The sequence below is a fragment of the Medicago sativa genome, chromosome 1, assembly GCF_051527215.1.
Source record: "Medicago sativa cultivar Bolivia chromosome 1, Bolivia_mono, whole genome shotgun sequence".
Lineage (NCBI taxonomy): Eukaryota > Viridiplantae > Streptophyta > Magnoliopsida > Fabales > Fabaceae > Medicago > Medicago sativa.
In genome coordinates, this window is record NC_140749.1 from 81,377,055 (window position 1) to 81,399,172 (window position 22,118).

General features: G+C 32.5%; 2 protein-coding genes and 1 long non-coding RNA gene across 4 annotated transcripts; 2 read left to right on the plus strand and 1 right to left on the minus strand.

Annotated features, from left to right (window-relative positions):
• The first annotated feature begins 7,940 nt into the window (after window positions 1-7,940).
• LOC146958051 (uncharacterized) lies at window positions 7,941-8,721 on the plus strand. Its single transcript, XM_085751522.1, has 2 exons — window positions 7,941-8,408; window positions 8,560-8,721. Exons 1-2 carry the CDS (start codon window positions 7,941-7,943, stop codon window positions 8,719-8,721), a joined length of 630 nt encoding a protein of 209 aa, XP_085607648.1.
• A 1,703-nt stretch (window positions 8,722-10,424) lies between these two features.
• On the plus strand, window positions 10,425-13,200 carry LOC146958052 (uncharacterized). 2 transcript variants are annotated; one of them, XM_085739709.1, is made up of 7 exons: window positions 10,425-10,544; window positions 10,683-11,049; window positions 11,374-11,955; window positions 12,042-12,098; window positions 12,258-12,407; window positions 12,650-12,783; window positions 12,884-13,200. In XM_085739709.1, exons 1-7 carry the CDS (start codon window positions 10,472-10,474, stop codon window positions 12,982-12,984), a joined length of 1,464 nt encoding a protein of 487 aa, XP_085595835.1. In that variant the 5' UTR covers window positions 10,425-10,471; the 3' UTR covers window positions 12,985-13,200. The 2 variants fall into 2 exon arrangements, with proteins under 2 accessions (XP_085595835.1, XP_085595836.1); XM_085739710.1 differs by lacking the exon at window positions 12,884-13,200 and having other exon boundaries at window positions 12,650-12,788.
• A 518-nt stretch (window positions 13,201-13,718) lies between these two features.
• Window positions 13,719-15,165, minus strand: LOC146958053 (uncharacterized). Its single transcript, XR_015024572.1, has 2 exons — window positions 14,215-15,165; window positions 13,719-13,975 (listed from the first exon to the last, which is right to left on the minus strand). It is a non-coding gene; the product is annotated as an uncharacterized LOC146958053 (long non-coding RNA).
• Between the last annotated feature and the right edge of the window lie 6,953 nt (window positions 15,166-22,118).

Consider the following 22,118-nt stretch of genomic DNA (forward strand, 5'->3'; position numbering starts at 1 on the left):
GAAATGTACTATGCTTATACTAAACCTTAAAACTCTAACCCTAAACCATAAGCTCTGTTGCATAGACATATGATTGAGCGTACAATGCTTATATTAAAATTTTAATTAGATACATTAACTTGTTAACTACTACTTTTGATTATATTTCATTCCACATGAAGTACTTTGATTGTCAAAAATAAAAATTAAATGTACTATGCTGATACTAAACCTTAAAACTTAAAACCCTAAACAGTAAGCTGTGTCGCACAGACATGATTGAACGTACAATGCTTATATTAAACAATATACAAAACATTTTCCTTAAACAAAGAATACTTTATGCATGTGGTGTGAAGAAATGAGAGTCAAAAAAGGAAGAGTAGTACAATTATAGGAAAGGGTGCAGAATTGTTCGATGCATTTGGTTGGGTGGATTTCCTTGTATGTAGAAATTGGTAAAAGATTAAGAAGAGAAAGAGAAAAAAAGTGGATTAAAAATGGTAATGGGAAGCTTTATCGTATGGAGTGTTTGGAAGGAACAAGAGTGGGAATCCTAATGTCAGAATTTTCATTCATTTGTATTGGTTTTGTGCATTCTGCCACCCTCTTCCTGCACTACTTGCAGTCTTTGTGTTCTTGTGTTTCTGTATGTATTGTACTTTCTCTCTTTCTTTGTGTTTTTATCTATCTAAACTGTCTCTCACGGTAAGATTCTACTCCAATATTACTGAGTTCTATACAAATACTACATCTTCATTCTCTAAATTCTGTGCAACTTCCCTTTTTACTATTATATACCATTATTTTGGATTTTTGTCCTCGAATGTTTTTAGGTCGTCCCTCTTTAAGATTTCTAAATAAAGAATATATTTATTTAAAAAGTTAAATAATTCAATTTTTAACTGAATGTCTTATGGTCACTCGGTATCAATTGCTTAATTAATACTCCCTCCGTCCCGGAATAACTGACCCATTTTCTAAAAAAAAGTGTCCCAAAATAACTGACTCATTTCAATTTTCAATACAACTTTCATCATTCCCAATACAATATAACACTAAATAATACTACTTTTATCATTCCCAATACAATATATTCCACTTTTCCCTTTATTTATACACTTTTCTTAATCTGTGTGAAAAACCAAAGTAGGTCACTTAAACCGGGACGGAGGGAGTATATTTTTTATACAAGTCCTATGGTATAGGATGTCTTATTTTAACATAGATATTAAATTAAAACTTAGCAGCTTTTTAGAACTATCACATAATCTATGAAGTCCATGTCCTTTAAAAAGAGGGTTTTATCTTCTTTTTTTTTTTAGCAAAAAGAGGGTTTTATCTATATATCGGATACATTTTGAATACATATAGTACGTGTTTGCCATACCGGTGGAAGTGGGAAAAACGCCGTTTTGACTAAAGCTCCAATTTGGAGCTTCTGCTTTTTCACTACAGATTTGCATTGGTAACCATGCCTGCCGTAGTTTTGGTGTGAGAAAAGTTATACCAAACACACGCATAATCAAGAATACGAGGGTTGCTATTTGTAGCTGAGACACAATATCACGAATGTATAGCGAATACATGACAACCATTAGATCTTGCTTTGGTGGAATACAAGGGTCAATATAAATAAGTTAATTTGCTGCAATATCAATTGAACACTCGTGATAATATCGTGAGCATGTTTTTCGCTGTGATTAGCATTTCGCCAAGAATATGCACCCATGAAGTATTAATTTTTTTTTATTTTCAAAAATATTTTGTCGGATACACACAAATACTTATTTTAATGATGCATATCTTGACAAAAAAAATGTTTGGCAATATTGTGAGAGTTTAATACAAATGTAAATGATTAATTCAAGATGTAAATTAATAAAAGGCTTAATAGCAGTTTTAACCCCCTAACTTTCGCGAAGTTGCGATTTTGACCCCCTAAGAAAAAAAATTACAAAACAGCCCCCTAAGTTTTGCAACTGTAGCAGTTTTGGCCCCCAAGGCCAATTTTAAATAAAAATAAATAAATAAAATGACACGTGGCACCTCACTTAGGGTGCCACGTCAGCGTAGACCAAGTCAAAATTGGCTTTGGGGGCTAAAACTGGCACAGGTGCAAAACTTAGGGGGCGATTTTATAGTTTTTTCTTAGGGGGCCAAAATCGCAACTTTGCAAAAGTTAGGGGCTAAAACTGCTATTAAGCCTTAATAAAATTATCTCTGGACGAGCTAGACTTGAATATTATGTGAATGAATGTAGTAAGATATGGTATGTTAACAAAAGTCTTGAATTAATTATAATTGATTGAGGAGTATATGGAGTTAGCTTTTGTTAAAGATTAATTTGTCTATGCTTGTATTAGCAAATAGCAAAAGCCTCGTATAGCACGCAAACGATCACAAACACACACAGTTATTGGTTTTGGGTATGTGGATGGTGAGGGTGGTGCAGACAGACACGCATGTGCTATGATATGTTGTGCATCTATCTATCTCTCTCAGTCTCGATATCTCACATTGCTAGAAAGAGACAGAGGAATGTGGTTAAGAATAACAGAAGAGTTTATAACTGATTAAATTACTGTTTTTTTTATAAAGATTAAATTATTGGCTTTAACATAAGGTATAACTCTTTTCCAATAGTTTGCTGCCCTTTTGAGGACAAACAGAATTAGTTAGGCTACATTTCATTATTCCGCCGTTTCTCTCTCTCAACCTTACTTTTTTTTTATCTGTTTCAAAACACTCGCATTAGTTTTGATTGAGCTCATCTGATTAAAGAATTTATGGAAACACGAATCAATCGGGAGAGCCGAATTTAGACATCTTCCCCATTAGATCATATTTTAATGGCTATTACTTTTCCGCCTGTTTGTCATACATCCTTTTTTTTTTTTGAGATTAGTCACTTTAGCCCCCCTGAATAGGAAAGAAGTCGTTAATTTAGTCCCTGAATGCAGATAAATTGCAAATAGTCCATGAATGTAGACTCTATTAGTCAATTTAGTACATGAATGCAGACTCTATTAGTCAATTTAGTCCTTGAATATAGATTATGTTGATCACTTTAGTCCTTGAAATAGTCTACATTCAGGGACTGTTCTGCAATTTCTTTGCATTCAAGGACTAAAGTGACTACTCATTTTCCATTCTGGGACTAAAGTGACTAATTTTCTTTTTTTTTTTTCTTTCTAAATGCTTGCCGCTCGACAAATACAATTTGAACCCTAATCAAGGGGATTTCGAATTTTACAAGTCGAAACATGATAAAATCCAGAAGATGACTATGTAATTGATATCAAATATCTATGTTGACCATCTTACAATCCTCACATAAACTACAAAACAATTGTAGGGATTGTATAAATGGGCAGCAATAACCATGATATCATAATAAACCACTCAAAACTAAAAAAGAAAAAAGAAATAAAATTTTATAATGGATGAGAAGTGAATAATGAAAGAAAATGTTGAAGGATGCAATGTTATTTATAGCCATAAAATATCTCAAGACTGTAAATTGAGTCAAAGGAAACGATTTTACCGCTTAAGACTTGTTTAACAGACCACAAACCACTCATTCCTTTGGTGTAACACCATCGTCCAAAGTCTGGGATGGTTCACGTTATATATATCGAACACTTCTTAAACATTTTGATTAATATAATCCGCGCGAGCTGTCTGAGACTGTGTTTAACCTTGATCTTTGGGGGATTTTCTTGGTGAATAACAAAGGGAAAAAAGTAACCGACATGTGATTTTTGAAAAAGATAATCGTAATTAATAAAACTTTAAAAATTGTAAACTAAATATATCAATGATATTATTATTTATAAACTTTTAAATTACATTTGTTAATCTTATACACTTGGTCGAAGCGGTAATCTGAGTGGTGGTCGGAGGAGTTTGTAGTTGTGATTGTCAGAATTATCGATAGAATAGTCGACGATGGTAAAATGGTGATTGATAGTGTCAAAGTGGTAGTTGATAGTGGTTAGAGTAATGAAATGATTTGGTGACCACTACGTGGTGATATATTAGCTTTAAAACAAAACAAAAAAACAAAGATTACAAATATATTTTTGTGATTTTGGACTTTAATTGAAAATTGTTAAGCAAATTCCCCTTCTTTCTAGAGTATTGTATAAAGAATCAAAATAAGTAAGTTTGTATATAAAAAAAAGTTTGAACTTTAAAAAAAAAAGGTGTAACTATTTACTGTTCTATTAACAAAAGTAGCAACTTATATTTCAAAAATTTCATTAAAATAATTCTTTAGTCAATGTCTCTTTAAGTAGTCGTTGGCAAGACTTTAGATGAAGCTCATAGCATAATCATGGTGCTCCCAATAAGAGACCCAAGCACAGGAAAAAATAAACGTCGAACTAGTAAAGATTTAAAAATAATTCTTGACTTTATGCTTGACATAACATAAAGCACTCCTTAACTATAATTACGACATAACTTTATTTTTAAGTCATATGCTGTCGCTATGAAATTGTGTGGTTTGTACGTACATCGATGGTTAAAATTGTACTCCTTTCATCCTATAATAACAAAGTCATTTGCAAAAAAAATATTCTAAAATAACTGAGCAATTTTACTTTTTAATACAATATTAATTACCTTTTCCATTTATAACTCTAATAAATAATACTTTCATCATTCTTAATTCAATATATTCCACTTTGCATTTATGATAGCAGAGAATGCACAAATACTTAACAAAAACACTTAAAACCATTTTTCTCTTTCCTTCATTTATACTTTTTTTTTTTAATATGTGTCAAATGAGCGAATGACTCACTTAATCCGAGATGGAGGGAGTAGCTGATTCAAAATGAGGCAATGCATAACACCGATCAAAGTTTACATTAGCACCAACAAACATAATCAACCAATCAGAACATTTGTTGTTTTCTCTCAAAGACATCACTACAAGAGTTTGCCTAAGAAAGAGAATAGGCTAATCCGGTATTTGAGCCCCAACCCTAACTTATTGGTCAACATTTAACAAGTATATACGCATTTGCATGCATTAGTTAATGCAACATTTAACAAAAATTATAAAATATTCAAACTAATTTCCTTAATAAACCAGTTTAATTTAGTTTTTTCTTTCTTTACTTTTGCATCTTTATCAATCGATAGTTCTATATAATTTATTTTTTTGATGGAATAGTCCTAGATAAATTTCAATCACACAATCAATACCATAAATACCATCTGTCCCTGTAATTTTTATCATCTATTGTGACAAATCCGATATTTGTAGGATATACCTTTATATTCAGTTGAGTCTTGTCAATTTTGAAATTTTTTTATTAATTTTTCAATTTTCCAGAATTTTTTAATATTTTTTTCAATTTTTTATTAATTTTTCATTTTTCCAGAATTTTTTAATTTTTATTAATTTTTTTATTAATTTTTCAATTTTCCAGAATTTTTCAATTTTTTTATTTTTTTTATTAATTTTTCAATTTTCCAGAATTTTTTAATATTTTTTAATTAATTTTTCATTTTTCCAGATTTTTTTATTAATTTTTCATTTTTCGAGAATTTTCGCAGGGACCAAAAACTATAAAAAAAAAAAATTGCAGGGACTAAAACCAAAACTGACCTATTTTTGCAGGGATCAAAAACTATAAAAAAAATTTGCAGGGACTAAAACCAAAACTGGCCTATTTTGCAGGGACCAAAAACTATAAAAAAAATTTGCAGGGACTAAAACCAAAACTGGCCTATTTTGCAGGGACCAATACCATATTTAAGCCTAAATTTCAATCACACAATCAATACCATAAATACCATCTGTCCCTGTAATTTTTATCATCTATTGTGACAAATCCGATATTTGTAGGATATACCTTTATATTCAGTTGAGTCTTGTCAATTGCAGTGTACAGAGATAACATGTATGAAATTTGTTCCTTTTGATCTTGATGTAGCCAAAAGAGAAGTGGAGGGGCATAGCATAGTTTCAATTCAAATCCATAAAAGAAAAAGAGTAACAAACAAAGTACCATATGCATATGCAATCCGTCAAAACTCTCAGGTTGCGGGGCCAATTCTTGGCATTGAGCTTTACTTGATAATTGAAGGTCACATCTCACATTTCATGCTTTCAATTCTTGAATATTGGTCAAATTTGTTTTGTGATAGTCTAGGCTAAATCTCAAATATCACTTGTGGTTATCACTTGAAATATTTCTTTTCAATTATACAATTTCATTAGTTTGTATTTGTCTCATTTAATCCTTGCTATTTGGGCTTTACAATTCAATTCTTCAAATTACTTGTGTGTCCCTTTTACATGAACAAAATCAAATATTCTTGTTTTATAGTTTCTCCTTCAAATATTCTTTGAAAATAGTTTCTCCTTATAAATGTTTTATAAATGAAAAAAAAATTAAAATAGACGACTAAGTCGTCATGGGCTCTAAAACCTCGAAGGTTTAAAAAGCACGACCAATGTGCTTACATTTTGACTATTACTTTTCCCACCCTGCAGCCTTCTCGCGCGCCCTGCGTTTTTGACCAAAATACCATTCGTTCGGATTATATAATCCGGACACAGTTTGGATTATATAATCCGAAATGATCAAAAAATCACGTTGTACCATGTCTTTTCTGAAACTTGGACTTGATCAGGGTGCAAGATGATTCAGAAATCATAATTCGGACCATATAGTTGTATTCGAGAATATGGAATCCGAACACCCTGTATTTGAACTGAGCGGAAAAAATTATCGTTTTTTTTTCTTCCGGAAAACGAAATCCGAACGGCTAGGTTATATATACTTCTCGAGAACCTAGCTGAAGCTCACCACCTTTATCACAAGCACTCCCTACACCTCTAGAAACACACCATTTTGGGCGAAAATATAATTTGGAGCAGCAATCTGGCCATCAAGGGGGGTTAACATCATCATTTTCGTTTGAATGCAAAGGTAATGTGTATATAAACCCTCCCTCATTCGATTTTTAGGAGCTTTCCTTTTGATCACGTCATATGATCTGTACTGGAGCATTATGGAAAATAAAATCCGGACTGCATTCATGCATTTCAAATTTTGTAATCCGAGCAGCACCAGTACAGAAACTGTGTTCATTTTCTGACTCTGTTTCGCACTGTTTTCAGTTATGGTTGTTCTTGTTGATGCCCCAAATGATGATCCACCTGAGATTGAACCTCCTATTGTGTTGCAGGTTCTTTTACTTGAAGATGTGCATGATTCCGAAAATGCCAAATCCGAGAATCCCCCACCACCACCATCGAAAATTGAAATTTCTTTAGGCGATGCGAAAGTAGAGGATGCTCCTCCTCTTGTTCCTCCTGTTGTACCTCCAAATGTTGTTGTTTGTATTGATCAGCGAGAACATTTTACCACTACACAAAAGTTTGCAACGCGGAATGATTTGTTGGAGTGGGTTTGAGAGAAAGCAAGGAAGCTCAGTTTTTCGCTGTTATTGGTAAATCCGATAAATGTGGCAATGAAAGAAGCACATTTGTTACTTTGATATGTGAAAGGGGAGGTTCATACACCGAGTACAAGAGAAAGACTCGGTGCCGAAATGTTCATATGCATTCCGGATTATAAAATCCAAATTGTATCAGTCCTCAGAACAGAATGCATGTTTTTGCCTAGTTCCCAGCAACAACCAAAATGACAGTTTTTTTTTACACATTGTAGGCCCGGTTCAAGGACGCCGATTACAACATGAAGGTGCATATGAAAGAACAATTTCGGCAGTTATTTTTACTGGAGACCACCTCTATGCCTCCATCGCCAAATAAGGTCACCACCAAATGAGCTCCAAAGAAAGATAAACAAAGCATTCGATCGACAAGGCGGTCCCCTTCGCTATGGGAGATTGTTGACTCCCAGGAACAACAGACACAGGGTTCACAGACAAAATCAACAGGGATAAGTAGAAAGAGTGCACGGAAAAGCAACATGTCTCATACTCCTTCTAAGCCAATTCCAAAAAATCTGAAGCCAGTATTGGTTAAAGTCCACATACCATACAAAGACCAAATCCTACTTTGGATGCATGATTTTATTGAAAAGGTTGAGGATGTACCTGGTGATGGCCATTGTGGGTTTCGAGCAGTTGCGGTCCTACGTAACTTGACTATTGATGATCACCAAATAATCTGTTACCACCTTTACAAAGAGCTTGTCGGTGTAGAAAATTCTCGCTATCAGAGGATGATTAATGATAATAGGCGGTATAAAGAGGTCTCAAACGCTCTATCCTTTAGCGGTATTGGGAATGCACCACCGTATAAATGGATGACCATGCTGGATATGGGTTTCCTCATCGCGCAGAAATTCAACCACACGGTTGTTGTGTTGTCCATTGGGAAAGGGCGATCGAAAACTTATTTCCCTCTTTGTGGTCCACCTCCATGTATCGATCGGGTGATGTGTCTGGCATATGTGAATGACAACCATTTTATGGCAGTGGATTTGAAGGATGGTTGTCTGATTCCTCCCACTTGCCCTCTATGGAGACGACACTCTCGAGAGGATGCACAAAACTGGCCTGATAGATATGTCAGTCGGATGGCAGATTATAATTAATGAGCTAAGTCGGGCGGCGGATCAAGAGGTGATAGGAGATGAGGAAGAATTGTACATTATTGAAAATCTTGATCCCGATGAGAGGGTTGGTCCTGGTCCTGGTGTGAAGGTTGAAGTGGATGATAGTCTCATTGATCTTTCAGCGCCATAACTTAAATGTATATAATTAGGTGAAGTATGCAATGATATAAATTCAACTTTTTTGGTATAATGATATATATATATATATATATATATATATATATATATATATATATATATATATAATGATTTATTGAAAAACAGTGATAAAAACCACAATGACATGCAAATTTGGGTTGTTCTGTTTCAGTTCTGTGTACTGAAGCAGTTCAGATTATATAATTCGGACATGTTCGGATTATATATAATCCGAATTAATCCGAGAGTATTTTTGAAAAAAAAAATAGGGCGCGCGAGAATTCCATAGGGTGGAAAAAGTAATAGTTTTACATTTTACGACCAACAAACTTCACATTATCAACTGGATCATGTTTGTGGGCTTACTCTTGTTCTTCTCACTTTTAACTTAATATTCGCGGATTGTCTCTACACCTCCCATAGGCACTTCAGAGTCATGCAAGAACACCTCTATTTTTTACCTTTGTAATTTTATTTTATTTTACCTTCCCAATGGCCAGGTTGTGCATTGTATGAACAATATCCAGCTTTTTAAAAGGACAACAAATCCCAATCTAATTTATTATACTAATACTTCATTGTGGAGTGATGATGTACACCGTATACAATTGGTCTATTTTAAAAGGGATAAATATGTAGATCTGTCTTCTCTTTTTTTTTTTTTTTTTTTTTACAATTCAGTTATATTTTTGAAAAAAAAAAGATAAAAAGCTCAGGGACCCTTTCTTTAAATTTTCTAAAAAGAGTGAGTTTTTTTTTTTTTGAGAGCAGTGAGTTGAAAGTTATATAAAACTACTTTTACATCTTTCATATAAACGATTTTGAGAGCAGTGAGTTGAAAGATATAACAATTTTGAGAGCAGTGAGTTGAAAGATATATAAAACTACTTTTACATCTTTCATATAAACAATAAGCAATTTTGAGAGCAGTGAGTTGAAAGATATAACAATTTTGAGAGCAGTTGAGAGCAGTGAGTTGAAAGATATAACAATTTTGAGAGCAGTGAGTTGAAAGATATATAAAACTACTTTTACATCTTTCATATAAACAATAAGCGATAAGTAATTCTTAGTTTTTTTTTGGTAGTGGTCGGGGTTCGAACCTCAGACCTTGCATATATTATGTATTGTCCATACCAACTGAGCTAAGCTCACGAGGACAAGTAATTCTTAGTTTGATCATGATATATTTTTAAAAGTTTGTTACTATATTTTTAAAATAAGCATAAATATTTGTTATAAACTAAAAGTAATTCTTGTTTGAGAGGGTTGGAAATAGAATATTTATATGTAACATTCAAAATAAGAAATAGCATGAACTGATAAATGATAATGGATGCATCATGGTCAAGTTACAAGTTACAGTTGACGACTCTACCATTTGTATATTGTTAAGGTAAAAGATTTTCTTACACTCATATATGAGAAAAGCGTGTGACCGAGTGCGGTTTATGAAAGAAAGAGGGGTAAAAGTTTTCAGAAAATAACGAGAGAGAAAATAAGAAATATTGATTGATAATATGATAAAAAATGAGAACTATTAAAAATGTTTGTACAAGCTAGCTAACTTTTTTTTTTTTTTTTGAAGAAACAAGCTAGCTAACTTGTTTTGCACTCGAGCTCATTTCTTCATAGCAACGCAAAGGGCCATAACAATAACAATAACATAATATCCGTTGACATCAACAACAATATGAACTTCATTCATTTCATAGTTCCCATTTTGTTCTCTTTTGACCAAGATGCAGATCCCAACAACACTGTTTCTCTTCTTTTCACTTACCTCTCTTCTTCTGTCATCACTCTCCATTCAAGGTATACACATGCATGCATATTGTGCATTTTGTGCTTAGTGTTACTCTTTTCAAACAGCTCACCCACAACACACATAAAGCTCAACTTCTCAGTTCTATTAAATCAATCTTTCTTAATTTGTTTCCATATATTTTTCAGGTTTCCAGCCATTGCCATCACCAAGCTCTGGTGATGATCACGATGCGTCACCTCCATCAGTTCACGAGTTCCAACCACCTCTTCTGCCACCAGCACTTCCTCCAGTGGATGCAGAAGGTAGTGGCAATGGTGGGTCTATTTCCGGTGAGTCTGATCCCCCGTCGCCAGTGGTGATGGAGGAGTGGCACAATAGGTCTCCCAAAGCTGCGGCTCCAATATCGGAAAATGGGGTGGGAGGCCATGGCACACCCAATGATCCGGCGACGGATGACGGCGGAGTAAGGTGGTGCACAGTGAGGGACGAAGTGAAGGAGTGTCAGTCCTTTGTCGGTGTCATTAACCAACTAACGGGCTACGTGTGGAAATGGTAAGCTCTATTAAAAATGCATCTTTATATTGTTTTTTTTCTTCATATTATTTGATGATGTAAATAAAAATAACGTTGATGTTGTCCAATAATAAAGGGAAATACTAACGAGTGCCTCCAGGGTATTCTTTAAGCACCTTAAATTTTAGACACAACTATTTATGCTTAGTAGTTAATAGGAAACTTGAAGTTGTTACTACTTTCAACTCTCAAATACCTTTTCACGTTTCTTCTAGCAGCTGATTCAAGCAACTAAATAAGCAATTGAAAATGCAATATTTTATTATTGCAATAACATGATTCTCAACCTTTTTATGTCATTAGCATCCAAAAAGAGAAAGCCCAGGATTGTCTAGAGTCAATCAAGAATGGAGAAGCAGATTTGGTGAACTTAGAAGCAGGTCTTGCTTACATTGCATTCATCAACTATTCAATGAAAGCCATAGCCAATGAGATATATTATGATCATTCCAAAACCTATGAAGCTGTTGCAGTTGTAAACAGAAGGGTATGTGAAAACAATGAAAAAATCAGTTTAATGGACTTCAAAGGTCACAAGTCTTGCCATGGAGGTTACTCCACAGCAGCAGGATGGAACTACCCCATCAATCACATTAAAAATTTAGTTAATGATGAAAAAATGAATGATAAGGAAATCGCAACTAGTTTCTTCTCACGACTTTGTGCACCATCAGAGGTTGAAGGTTTTGATACATGTAATGTATGTGGCAAAGAGAATGAAACCTGCAATGAAATAGGCTTGTATTCTGGTCACTCAGGAGCTTTTAGGTGTCTAGTAGAGGAGTTGGGAGACATTGCTTTTGTCAAGGGTGATACTGCCTTGTTCTATTCTATGGAGGGACCTCATAACCAATCATGGTCAACAAAGTCTCTTAGGGACTTCATGTAAGTACCTTGCCTAATAAACTTTTCATGTGATGCATAAAGTAGGTGTTTTCCTCAACTAATATCAATCCATTGAATGATTTTAGGTATCTTTGCCCTAAAGGGGGTTGCAGAGAAATCAATGGTTATCCTGCAGATTGTTCGTAAGTTTTAAATCGTCATTTTCACATGTTTGTGTTTGCCATAGGTGTAAGATTTTTTTTTCTGCCTAATGCATGTTTCTAATTGCAACATACAGTCGTGATGCTTATCCTGTTATCATTTTAACAATAACTAGAGTTGGTTGCTTCATCCTTAATCAGGTTTGGAACTGTTCCTGCAAATGTGATAATGGCACATAACTCAATGCCCAACAAGAAGAGAATGCATGTCTTAGAAACATTGACGAATACTAGTTTGGTGGACGCTCTTTATTCCCCAATCGATATTCGCAACAACCTATTTAGTCCAAGGTAAAATAGGAATATCTTTTACTTGATTTATATTGTTGTCTACAACAGGTTTTAATGTTTAGTATTTTAGACAACCATGAGTTTGAAGAGTGACTTGGTCTTACAATGTTTTTCTAAATCTGGATTAAAAAATTTACTTAAATGTAAAAATTCAAAAACTCCTATATGAAAATCTGGATGGAAGTTGTACTCAGTACAATGAAAATCAGAAAGCATGTGTCACAAATTCACCTTTGTTGCAGTACCCAAGGACTAGACATGATTAAAAGGGTCACGAGGTTGTATCTGGGGAAATCAGCTTCAATCTCACATATCATACAAAAATTAAATGTCCCAGAAGCCAAAGCCACTTCACATACAACAGATAACGTTCCAGGTTAACTCTAATTTCACCATTTAGTTGGGTTATTAAATTTATGATAGATTAAGTCATAGTTTTATTGCTGCACTAACTTCATTCACACATGCCATAACAGATGAACCATCTTCGTCTTCACATGTTTGCTGTTCACAAGTGATAACGATGCTCTCACCCCTGATGCTACTATTGGTACTTAGAATGTTTGCTCCAAAATAGAGACTTTGTTGTTTTCTACTCAGTGGTTTACTTTCATAGTTTCATATGCGGTGGAAGTTATCATCGATTGCTAGTTTGTTGTCTGATGTGTGCAGAATTGGCAAAATCCTAATATGATGAGCTAATGACAAAAAAAAATCATGATTTTGTGCTTGATTTCTTTATAGTAGGTTTCATGATAAAGAGTAATAAAGTAGTCCGGTTTGTTGGATTCTAGACCTTGATATATTTTTGAGGGACTGACTCTTGATATTAGTATTAAGAAAATTTATCAAGGTTGGATGAAAAAACTTAACATCTTATATAAGTTTCTCACCTTAAGAGAGTCAAAGTGGTGTGAAAAAATAACCGCTTAATATGAAAGTCCATAGAGGACTACGTACTAAGAATCAACCTACATCAGTTTTTATAGTTGATGACCCTATCAAGCAAGTTTTGTACATAATGTGTGTACGTAGACATAAATGTAATATACATGACAGTAGGAAAATTATAACTCCATATACTATATAGTCAAGCAAAATGTCCAGGCTCCATGTAAAAACAGAATCATTCCGTCAAAAAGATGCAAAAAAAAAGTATCATGAACCTAGCACCAGTAGAGTAAGAGTCATGGAAGCAACTTATTCATTCCACTTGATTGCCCATGTTAGTAATCTAGGCCATATTGAGATATAGAATAAAAAATAAAAAAGAAGCCAAATATCAACATTATAGCAATCTTAGAAAATCAATTTGTTAATTTGAACCCGCATCCATTATTGTACTGTGATTATCTATCACAAATGAGAAAATTTCCTGACCAATGATTTCTAAGCATGATTTCCTAATTAGTACATACTATTATTTAGGATGTCGAACCTGAATAACAAGCTATATGCAATGGCAAGATGCCTTTGAGAAGAGAGACACATCCGCCGGTAGTTCCATCTTCTAGGAAATTTTCTTGGTAGATAATTCTCCAATTATTTAGGATTGGGAAATAAGCATGCTGAAAAACACACAAAGCAATATAAAAGTAAAAGAAAATGAGACAATATAAAACATTTTTTGCGCTTAATAGTAGACAACAGAATTGGGTAGCTAGACAAAGATCACAGATGTAAGTATACAATATCACCAGAAATTTGTATAGTTTTATAAATAAACTAGGGAAATTGGCGCCGAAACTTAAAATATACTCGAATCAAGCCTGCAGAATATATTTAATTGAACACCTGTATGTCTCACCAAGTAAATTGGTTTGGTTCAACACATGTATGTCTCATCAAGTAAGCAAAGGTTTGTATTTGCAGTCCAATACCGCATCAATGTATGTTTGGGCGAAACTACCAATCGAAACTTCTTTAAAATTATGGAAAACCAAACTGATACTAAAACTCTTATAGTACAAATCTATAAGACTGACAATCAAGAATTCATCTACGTCGCGATCATTTTGATTGTTATACAATGCACAATCTGGCCATTTTTCAAGCCTCCAGAATTCGCACAACCTTTGAGAACACTCGACAATGTAAATTCGCAAAAGTTTGTTTATGATACTAATCTTTGGCAAAACAATTGAAACTTTCATTTCCCATTACCCACTTGAGCGTAGCCATTAATCAACACAATCCACAATACTTCATTCTGCATGCAAAAGAACACCTTGCCGGCAAGGTTCATTTCGCATATACATTAACCGGTGCAGACCCAACAAACTCATTTCAATCGCTTCCGCCTGAACTTGTTTCTCTAAACTCATATCCAAGCCCGTAGAACTTCAGAACAAGTTGCCACTGTGAATCCACTAAGTCCTATTCCCGCCTTTCTCATCTCACAGAACGACTCAATAACTTCCCGACTATTTCCTCGATCCACAAAACCTTGAACTAACTAAAGCAGTCCAAGGGACAATATCTTGTTCAGGCATTTAATCAAACATCTAGCGTGCATAAGTGTGATTGCTACAATTTACATAAATGTTTATCAGAGAAACCCAAAAATATATATATTCCTCGTTTATAGCCTCTCTCAAAATGCAATCACCCGACAGTGAAGAATATTGTTTGAGCAGCCTATTGTTCAGGGTATCTTCCATGAGAATTGAACCAGTTGAAGTGAAAAGAATTGAACTATTTGAAGTACGAGAAAAGAGACATTGAAATTAAGGGTTATGCTTTCCTTTTTTTTTTTTTTAATGGCAAATTTTATTTTCACGCATTTTAATGGCAATGTTATATGTTTTTTTTTTTTAAAAATGCTACCAAATGTCCCGAGAACACTTGATAAAATAACAACTTTCTCTTGAAAAATGTGTATTCAACTTATTGAAAGATTAAAAAACAATTTTTTTTTGCATGAAATTTCACAATTGTTTTATTTTTTGAATTCTTAACAAACGCCTTTAAACAGATTAAAACTTTTTTTAAGGAAGACAATGTTATACTTCCTCCGTCCCTGTATCTAATTACCCATTTGATTTTATTTTTGTCCCTAAATATAAACTCCTTTTCAAATTACTAGATGCATTTATTATTTTTTCCTAAACATACTTCTAATTAATATTACTATCTTGTCTTGAAATATGAAAAGTCAAATTTAATACACATACAAACAAAGGACAATTTCGTAATATTAACACACAAAACAGACACATTAATTACACTGACAATTTTTCTTAAGAAATGTGAAAAAAGCAATGGGTATCTGTATTAAGGGACAGAGGGAGTATTTAGTATATCGACATTACATTGATTGTTAGATAAATATTTTTTTCTTGAGATAGCTTTTTAATTATTTTTTTGACAAAGCTTTTTAATTTTATTATTTAGTTCAAACTAGTTGAGCTACATATACCTTTGTTAAATTATAATTTATTAGTCTAGTGAACAAAAGTCTTTGCATCGTAAACGTGATTGGATGAGACAAACATTTTAAAAAAAAAAATCCTAGACAAACAATATATTAAAAAATTCAGTGACGATATAATTGAAAGTCCTTTTTTTTTTATCAGAAAAAAATATGGCAATGATTAAAAATTTACACATAAGTATGAGAGCGAGGTTCGAACTTGATCATGGCGTCTGATCTAGCAATTTTGATATTTTTGTCAATTCAGTTAAGATTTGTATGGAAGTGATTGTCCTTTACTAATGTCATCAAAACTCAAATTATTTTGATAGAGACAAAGTCATTTTGAGTTTTAGTTTGAAGAATGTTGTTCACACTTCACTCAATGCTAAGAAACATTAGTAATTTACCAATATAACTTCATTAATAGTTAACGGCCGATGGATTTTAACCGACGACGGTTAACTGTCGATGAACATTTACGTCTTTTTCTGGTGTGTTTCAACTTTGTTTGAAGTGTAAACAAAAATTTTCTTTCAGATTTGGTGACATTGGTGACTTTATCTCCATTTTTCTCTTAACAAATCATTGTCTCTAATCAAAATAATTTATTTTAACGAATCATGCTAAAAAGTGTCCTAAGACATTGTCTAAGAAACACATAAAAAATTATTGCGTCTTAAAAATATAAGTTAAACACATGTAAAAGTCATAATCACGCATTTTTTTTATGTAAATGTTACTCTTTCAGGGGCAGATCTAGACATTTGATACACGTGGGGCTAAAATAGTTCCTCAATGTATCAAAATTTTAAATTGTCTCTGATTGTACACTTCGTTAGTCAAAAACATTAAAATACTTCATTAATATTGTTATATCAGTCATTCAATATACTTACTGATTATCATTTAATGGACTATTTTGACAAACCAAGTACAAAATGATGGATTATTTTAAAATTTTAATACATTAAAAGATTATTATGATTACTTTTTACACATTCAGGAACCAAAATAAATATTACCGCTATTTATAATATATAAAAAAAAACAAGGAAGTTGGATGTGGGGCTTAATCCCCACATGGACCTTGAATAGATCCGTCCCTTTACTCTTTTCATCCCAAAATAATTGAATTATTTCGTTATGTCATACATATTAAGAAAAATGCATGAGTGAAAAGAGATAGAAAATTAGTTTTAAGTACCTTTGTCAAATATGCATCCATTCACCATTGTCATAAACTAGTGTGAAACCCGTGCGATGCACGGGTTAATGTATATACTATCAAACAATGTAATTTGACTCAAAGCAGAATTACTAATGAGACCAAAATTTAAGATGATTTATCGATAGAAACAACAAAGCAAACTAAACATACAAAATACAATAGATGGTAAAACACATGACATACAACTTACAAAGTAAGGATGACAAATTCTTGTTCAAAAAAATAAGGATTGCATATTACAATGCACCCCTAAATAAAAAATTTACGCTACACCATCGATATGAAATCAAGACAGTTGAAGTATTTTGACATGAAGATTCAAAGTTGCCGATCTATATTGGAAGATCATTTATAAGAAACAATGGCATAGAAGTGATGCATTAAGTGTAAACATGAAATAGTATAATTAAATTCCGACGGACAATGAATCAAATATAGTAAGTTTGAGTTGAAATTCAAAAACAAATTGAAGTTCAACTATAAGAGTTAAGATTAACCTTTTTTATTTTTATCTTGAATTACAAATATTTTTAATAAATTCATGGAGATATATCTGAGAGTGTATTTTGAAAATTAAATGGTATAAGACCTAGTTTGAAATTGTTTTATTAAACTAAATGATATAGCAATTTTTGGATCTATTTCTATTCACACCACCATTTTAGGTGTAGACTCCCTGAATTAGCCATAATTGGGCTAAGCCCAATCTCCCTCATCAAACCTGGCCCCTCTCCTCTCACCTTCATTTTTTCATTCTTCTGTAACCTTACAGAAACGCTCTCTCTACCTCTACCTCTCCCTCCCTCAACCGTCGCCGCAGCTACCTCCCCAACCACCGTGAGATCGTCCTCGATTGACCAAAAGGACCGTGTATTCTTTATCTCCTCAACCTTCTCTATATTTATATTCAAACAAAATCATGAGCAGATCAAAAAATGGGTATCTACTTCTCTACAAAACACATGGAAGGAACATACTAAACTGAGCAAAATAAAGGTAATCTAAACTATTTTCACCTTTCTTTCTCTAGATCCTTTTGCATGTCTTACTCCGATTCTTACTATTTTCAAACTGAATTCATTATCCTTTTAGTGTTAATTTTGTTGGTTTATAATATTGTATGTTTCAAAAGTCAATCAAATACTTTGACTACACGGCATGAAATTTGTTTGTTGTATTAAAATGTTGAATTTTGTAATGCTATAGTTATCTTGAAATTATTGATTTTGCAGAGTTGAAAATGGACAAATTGAAATTTGATTGGCACTATAAGAATTGTGTAAAATAGTCTTTTATGTCCTTATCATTGAAAAGCAACACATACGCTATAACACACCTTTTCAAGTCAATTTTGGACATTTTCATGTAGATTCAATTATATTATGTTTGTTCCACTCACTATTTTGCGGTTAAAATTGAATTAAACTTTACACTAATGTTTGTTGAATTCTTTGTGATGCTTAATCAATTGAAACTGGCACAGGAACAACTTTTCTGACTTATGTCCCAAAAGGCTCATATGACGCTGACTACTTTTTTTTCTTCTTCAAAACTAACACATGCTTTGAATGTTTTTTCTTCACTAATAATAATAATAATAATAATAATAACAATAATAATAATAATATACAGTGGCCAAGAGGTGGCTTCACTAATATATGATTGGTGTTTTAACCAAGTATAATATATGATTCAGTGTATCCATGAGCTTTTTGAAACTCAATTCTTTGAATTGGTTTAAGTCATTGGATATTGAACAACTCCTAATCAAAAGCTGCCAAATATTCAAAGGCTCCAATGACTATTCAAGCACTAATGTCCCAACATATCCAAGACAATGAACATGTTCTTAGAATATCCCAGTTAGGATTATTATGTAAGTATAATCAACTAATTAGTATTTGTTTTGATTGAGTGAGTGAGGTGATTGATTTCTTGCTCTGTTCTATCGAAGGTCCATATGTGGATTTCAGAAATCCAATTAACCCAATTGGTCCATAAAATTATGGCATATCAAAGTTACCCTTAAAGTTTTTCAACTCATAGGTAATTAAGGACTAATTAAGCATATACTCTATCTTAATGCAAAATTTGACACCATGGGTTCTCTGTTTCAAGTTCATTCTTATTCATTTTGCTCGCCATCTTTTGCTAAAAGGACTGAAACTTAAGAGCACTCCAAAAGGGACTTGATGTATCTATTGCTGCAGGAAAGGACCACATAGATAGATTATGATAATAATATAATTAATAACATTTCAACATGTCTCTTTTCATAAACATTCCCTACTGGTGAATGTTTTGTTAATTCAATTAAATTTATTATGATTTGTTTGAAGATTTAGTCATGTTTAGAGTTAATTTGCAAGCTAATAAAAATGAATGTAAAACTTAATTACATTCCCTACATGTAAATTATTTTGAATGGGATGCACACAAGGCTTTTGATGAGAAGGTGAAGATTGATCATGTTCACAAAGCTTTGAAACTTTTGAAGCCAACTTGTGTAGTTTGGCCTTATTGCTTCCGAAGTATTTTTAGCTATATTGCTTCTGAAGTATTTTTAGCAAGATCATTTGAAGATTGGTCCTTTTAGGTCTAATCTCCTTAGAACTTTTATTTTATTGTAGATATTAGGTCTTGTAAGTTTATGCCTTTTTAATTAACAAAAAGATCTAACAAACTTTAAGATGATTACTCAATCTTTTTTAAAAACAAAACCAAAAACCCAAAAAGAAACATATTTTACTTAATTTTGCATTACAAAAAAAAAGTGTAGCCTTTTTTCTCTTTAAAAATTTATTGACATTATCATGGTGTTATGCCCACCCAACATGAGATAGATTGACATAAACTATTGATGATGATGTCACATTCTCTAGATAAGTTTTATAGTTCTCACCTTGAGAACATATGGTAAAGTTGGATGTCTTCTTCACTTTGGATTTTTGTTGTACTATAATATGGCTGTTTTCGTTTGGGTGTTGAAGAGGCTTATGATCTGAACCATATACTGCTCTTATTTTCAAACTCATTTTTGTATAAATCACAAATTTCCATTTTTTATCTTGATATCCGATTCCCAAATTTCATTTTTGGTGATAAATTGGATTGTTTTTTGTTTCAAAATTTCATTTAACTTTCTAGTATGACGCAGGCAAGTATGCATCTGTTATGATTGTTTTCTTTTTAACACGGTCTTTTGACAACCATTTCAGGTGTGGGGAAGAGTTGGTTACCTTTAGAATTTTCTGATGGTTCCTTCCCTACCAGTTGTCTACTACCTAAAAATTTGCCAGGTACTTTAAGGTTGAGCTAAAAAGGGAAACTCACAAGATTACTATGTGATGGATCCATTGTAAGCTGCCGAAATGGTAGATGAGGACATCATTTGTGTTGCAGCAACCATTTTGGATTCAAGGCTGACCGGAGAGTTTGAGGATGTGAAGCTTCCCAACGAACTTCTTATGAATAAGGAGATAGAATGGGATACGCCGGTTCATGTAGATGCTGCAAGTGTCAGGTCTGTTGCTATGTTTCTCTAAAGGTAATAATTTATTTAAAATGACTGATTCCTTTGACCTTTATGCATTCAATCAATATCTTTGTTTAACACTTTGAGCTCACTATCAAAATATTATGCCCATAATGCAATTATACGGTTTAGAATCCAAAAATTTGTTTTTAAGAAGCAACAACTCTTTTATGTGACTTAGAGTGTTATACATGTCTACTCTCATTGAATAATTCTCTCCTGCCAATTGTCATTCTAAGAATTTTAGTATAAGTTTGCACTATATAATTTTGAATCTACTCAAATGCTGCTTGAAATTTTGGTGCAAAAATGAAGAGCATGATTGAAATTTAATGAATACCAAAAGATGTTTCTCTTTTGTAATTAGCTTTTCTATTATTTCCATTTGATATTTTGCAGGGAAAGGGAAAAAAAAAACATATGTGAAATGTAAGGAAATGGGAAAAATGATGAATCTTGAGCAGAACTGATGTATACAAATGAAGTGGAGGGAAATGGGAAAAAGGATGAATCCTATCATGAACAGTGTAATAAATAGTTTTTTTACTGTGTCTATAGGTCCTCTCATAGGTTTTATTGTGGGACACCCCCTATAAAAAACTTTGAGTTGAATTTTATATTCAACTTTAATTCTTGACCATTCATTTGTATAATTTAATATTGCCCTTTAATTCTTGTCCATATAAATGCAATTGTTAAGATAAAAAATTTAATAATCAATGACATGGAATTTTCCTAGAGGCTTATTTTTTACTGGTATATAAGGGTTTTTGATATAAAGTACTACCTCTGTCTCTAATTATAAGACCCTTTTGAGATAAAAAATTGTCCCTTTTTATAAGACTCCTTTGGTATTTTCAAGTACATTAATTATTTTTTTACCAACATACCCTTATTTATTTTGCATCTTTTTCTTCAATCAACAATAAATATTATGTTGAAAACATAAATTAACTATCTCTCTTAAGGATAAAATTGTAAAAACAATAGTAATTATATACAAATTTAATACTACAACCAACTTTCTTAGTCTCCGTAATTTTTGCAAAATGCTTCTATATTTAGGGACGGAGGTAATAGAAGTTATTGAATTAAAAGTGATACATCATTCATTTTTTTTTTACAAATGATTTAGTTATTTTGCGAGAGGAAGATTTTGATCGCTTAAACAATATACTAAGGGTCATGATTAACATATTCCTATTTTAAGTATGGAGAACGTTAACACTCGTGCCTTTAAGAAACTAAATATAGATATTATGTTTTAGAAATTGTTTCAATTTACTTTTCAAAAGATTAAAATTAACTTTTAGCAATAAATAATTTTTATTTGTAGATATCCTTAAAGACGCACGTTAACATGATAATTTATTTAAATGTCATGCTAACCTGTGTCATTCATTTATAATTCATTTTCATCAAAATACATTAAAAGTAATCGGATTTAAATTGGTGTGGTAAATGTTAATTGAGCTGTATTATTTGAACAACTATTTGTTTAACAACCTACTATGTGACAACCATATATTTTTA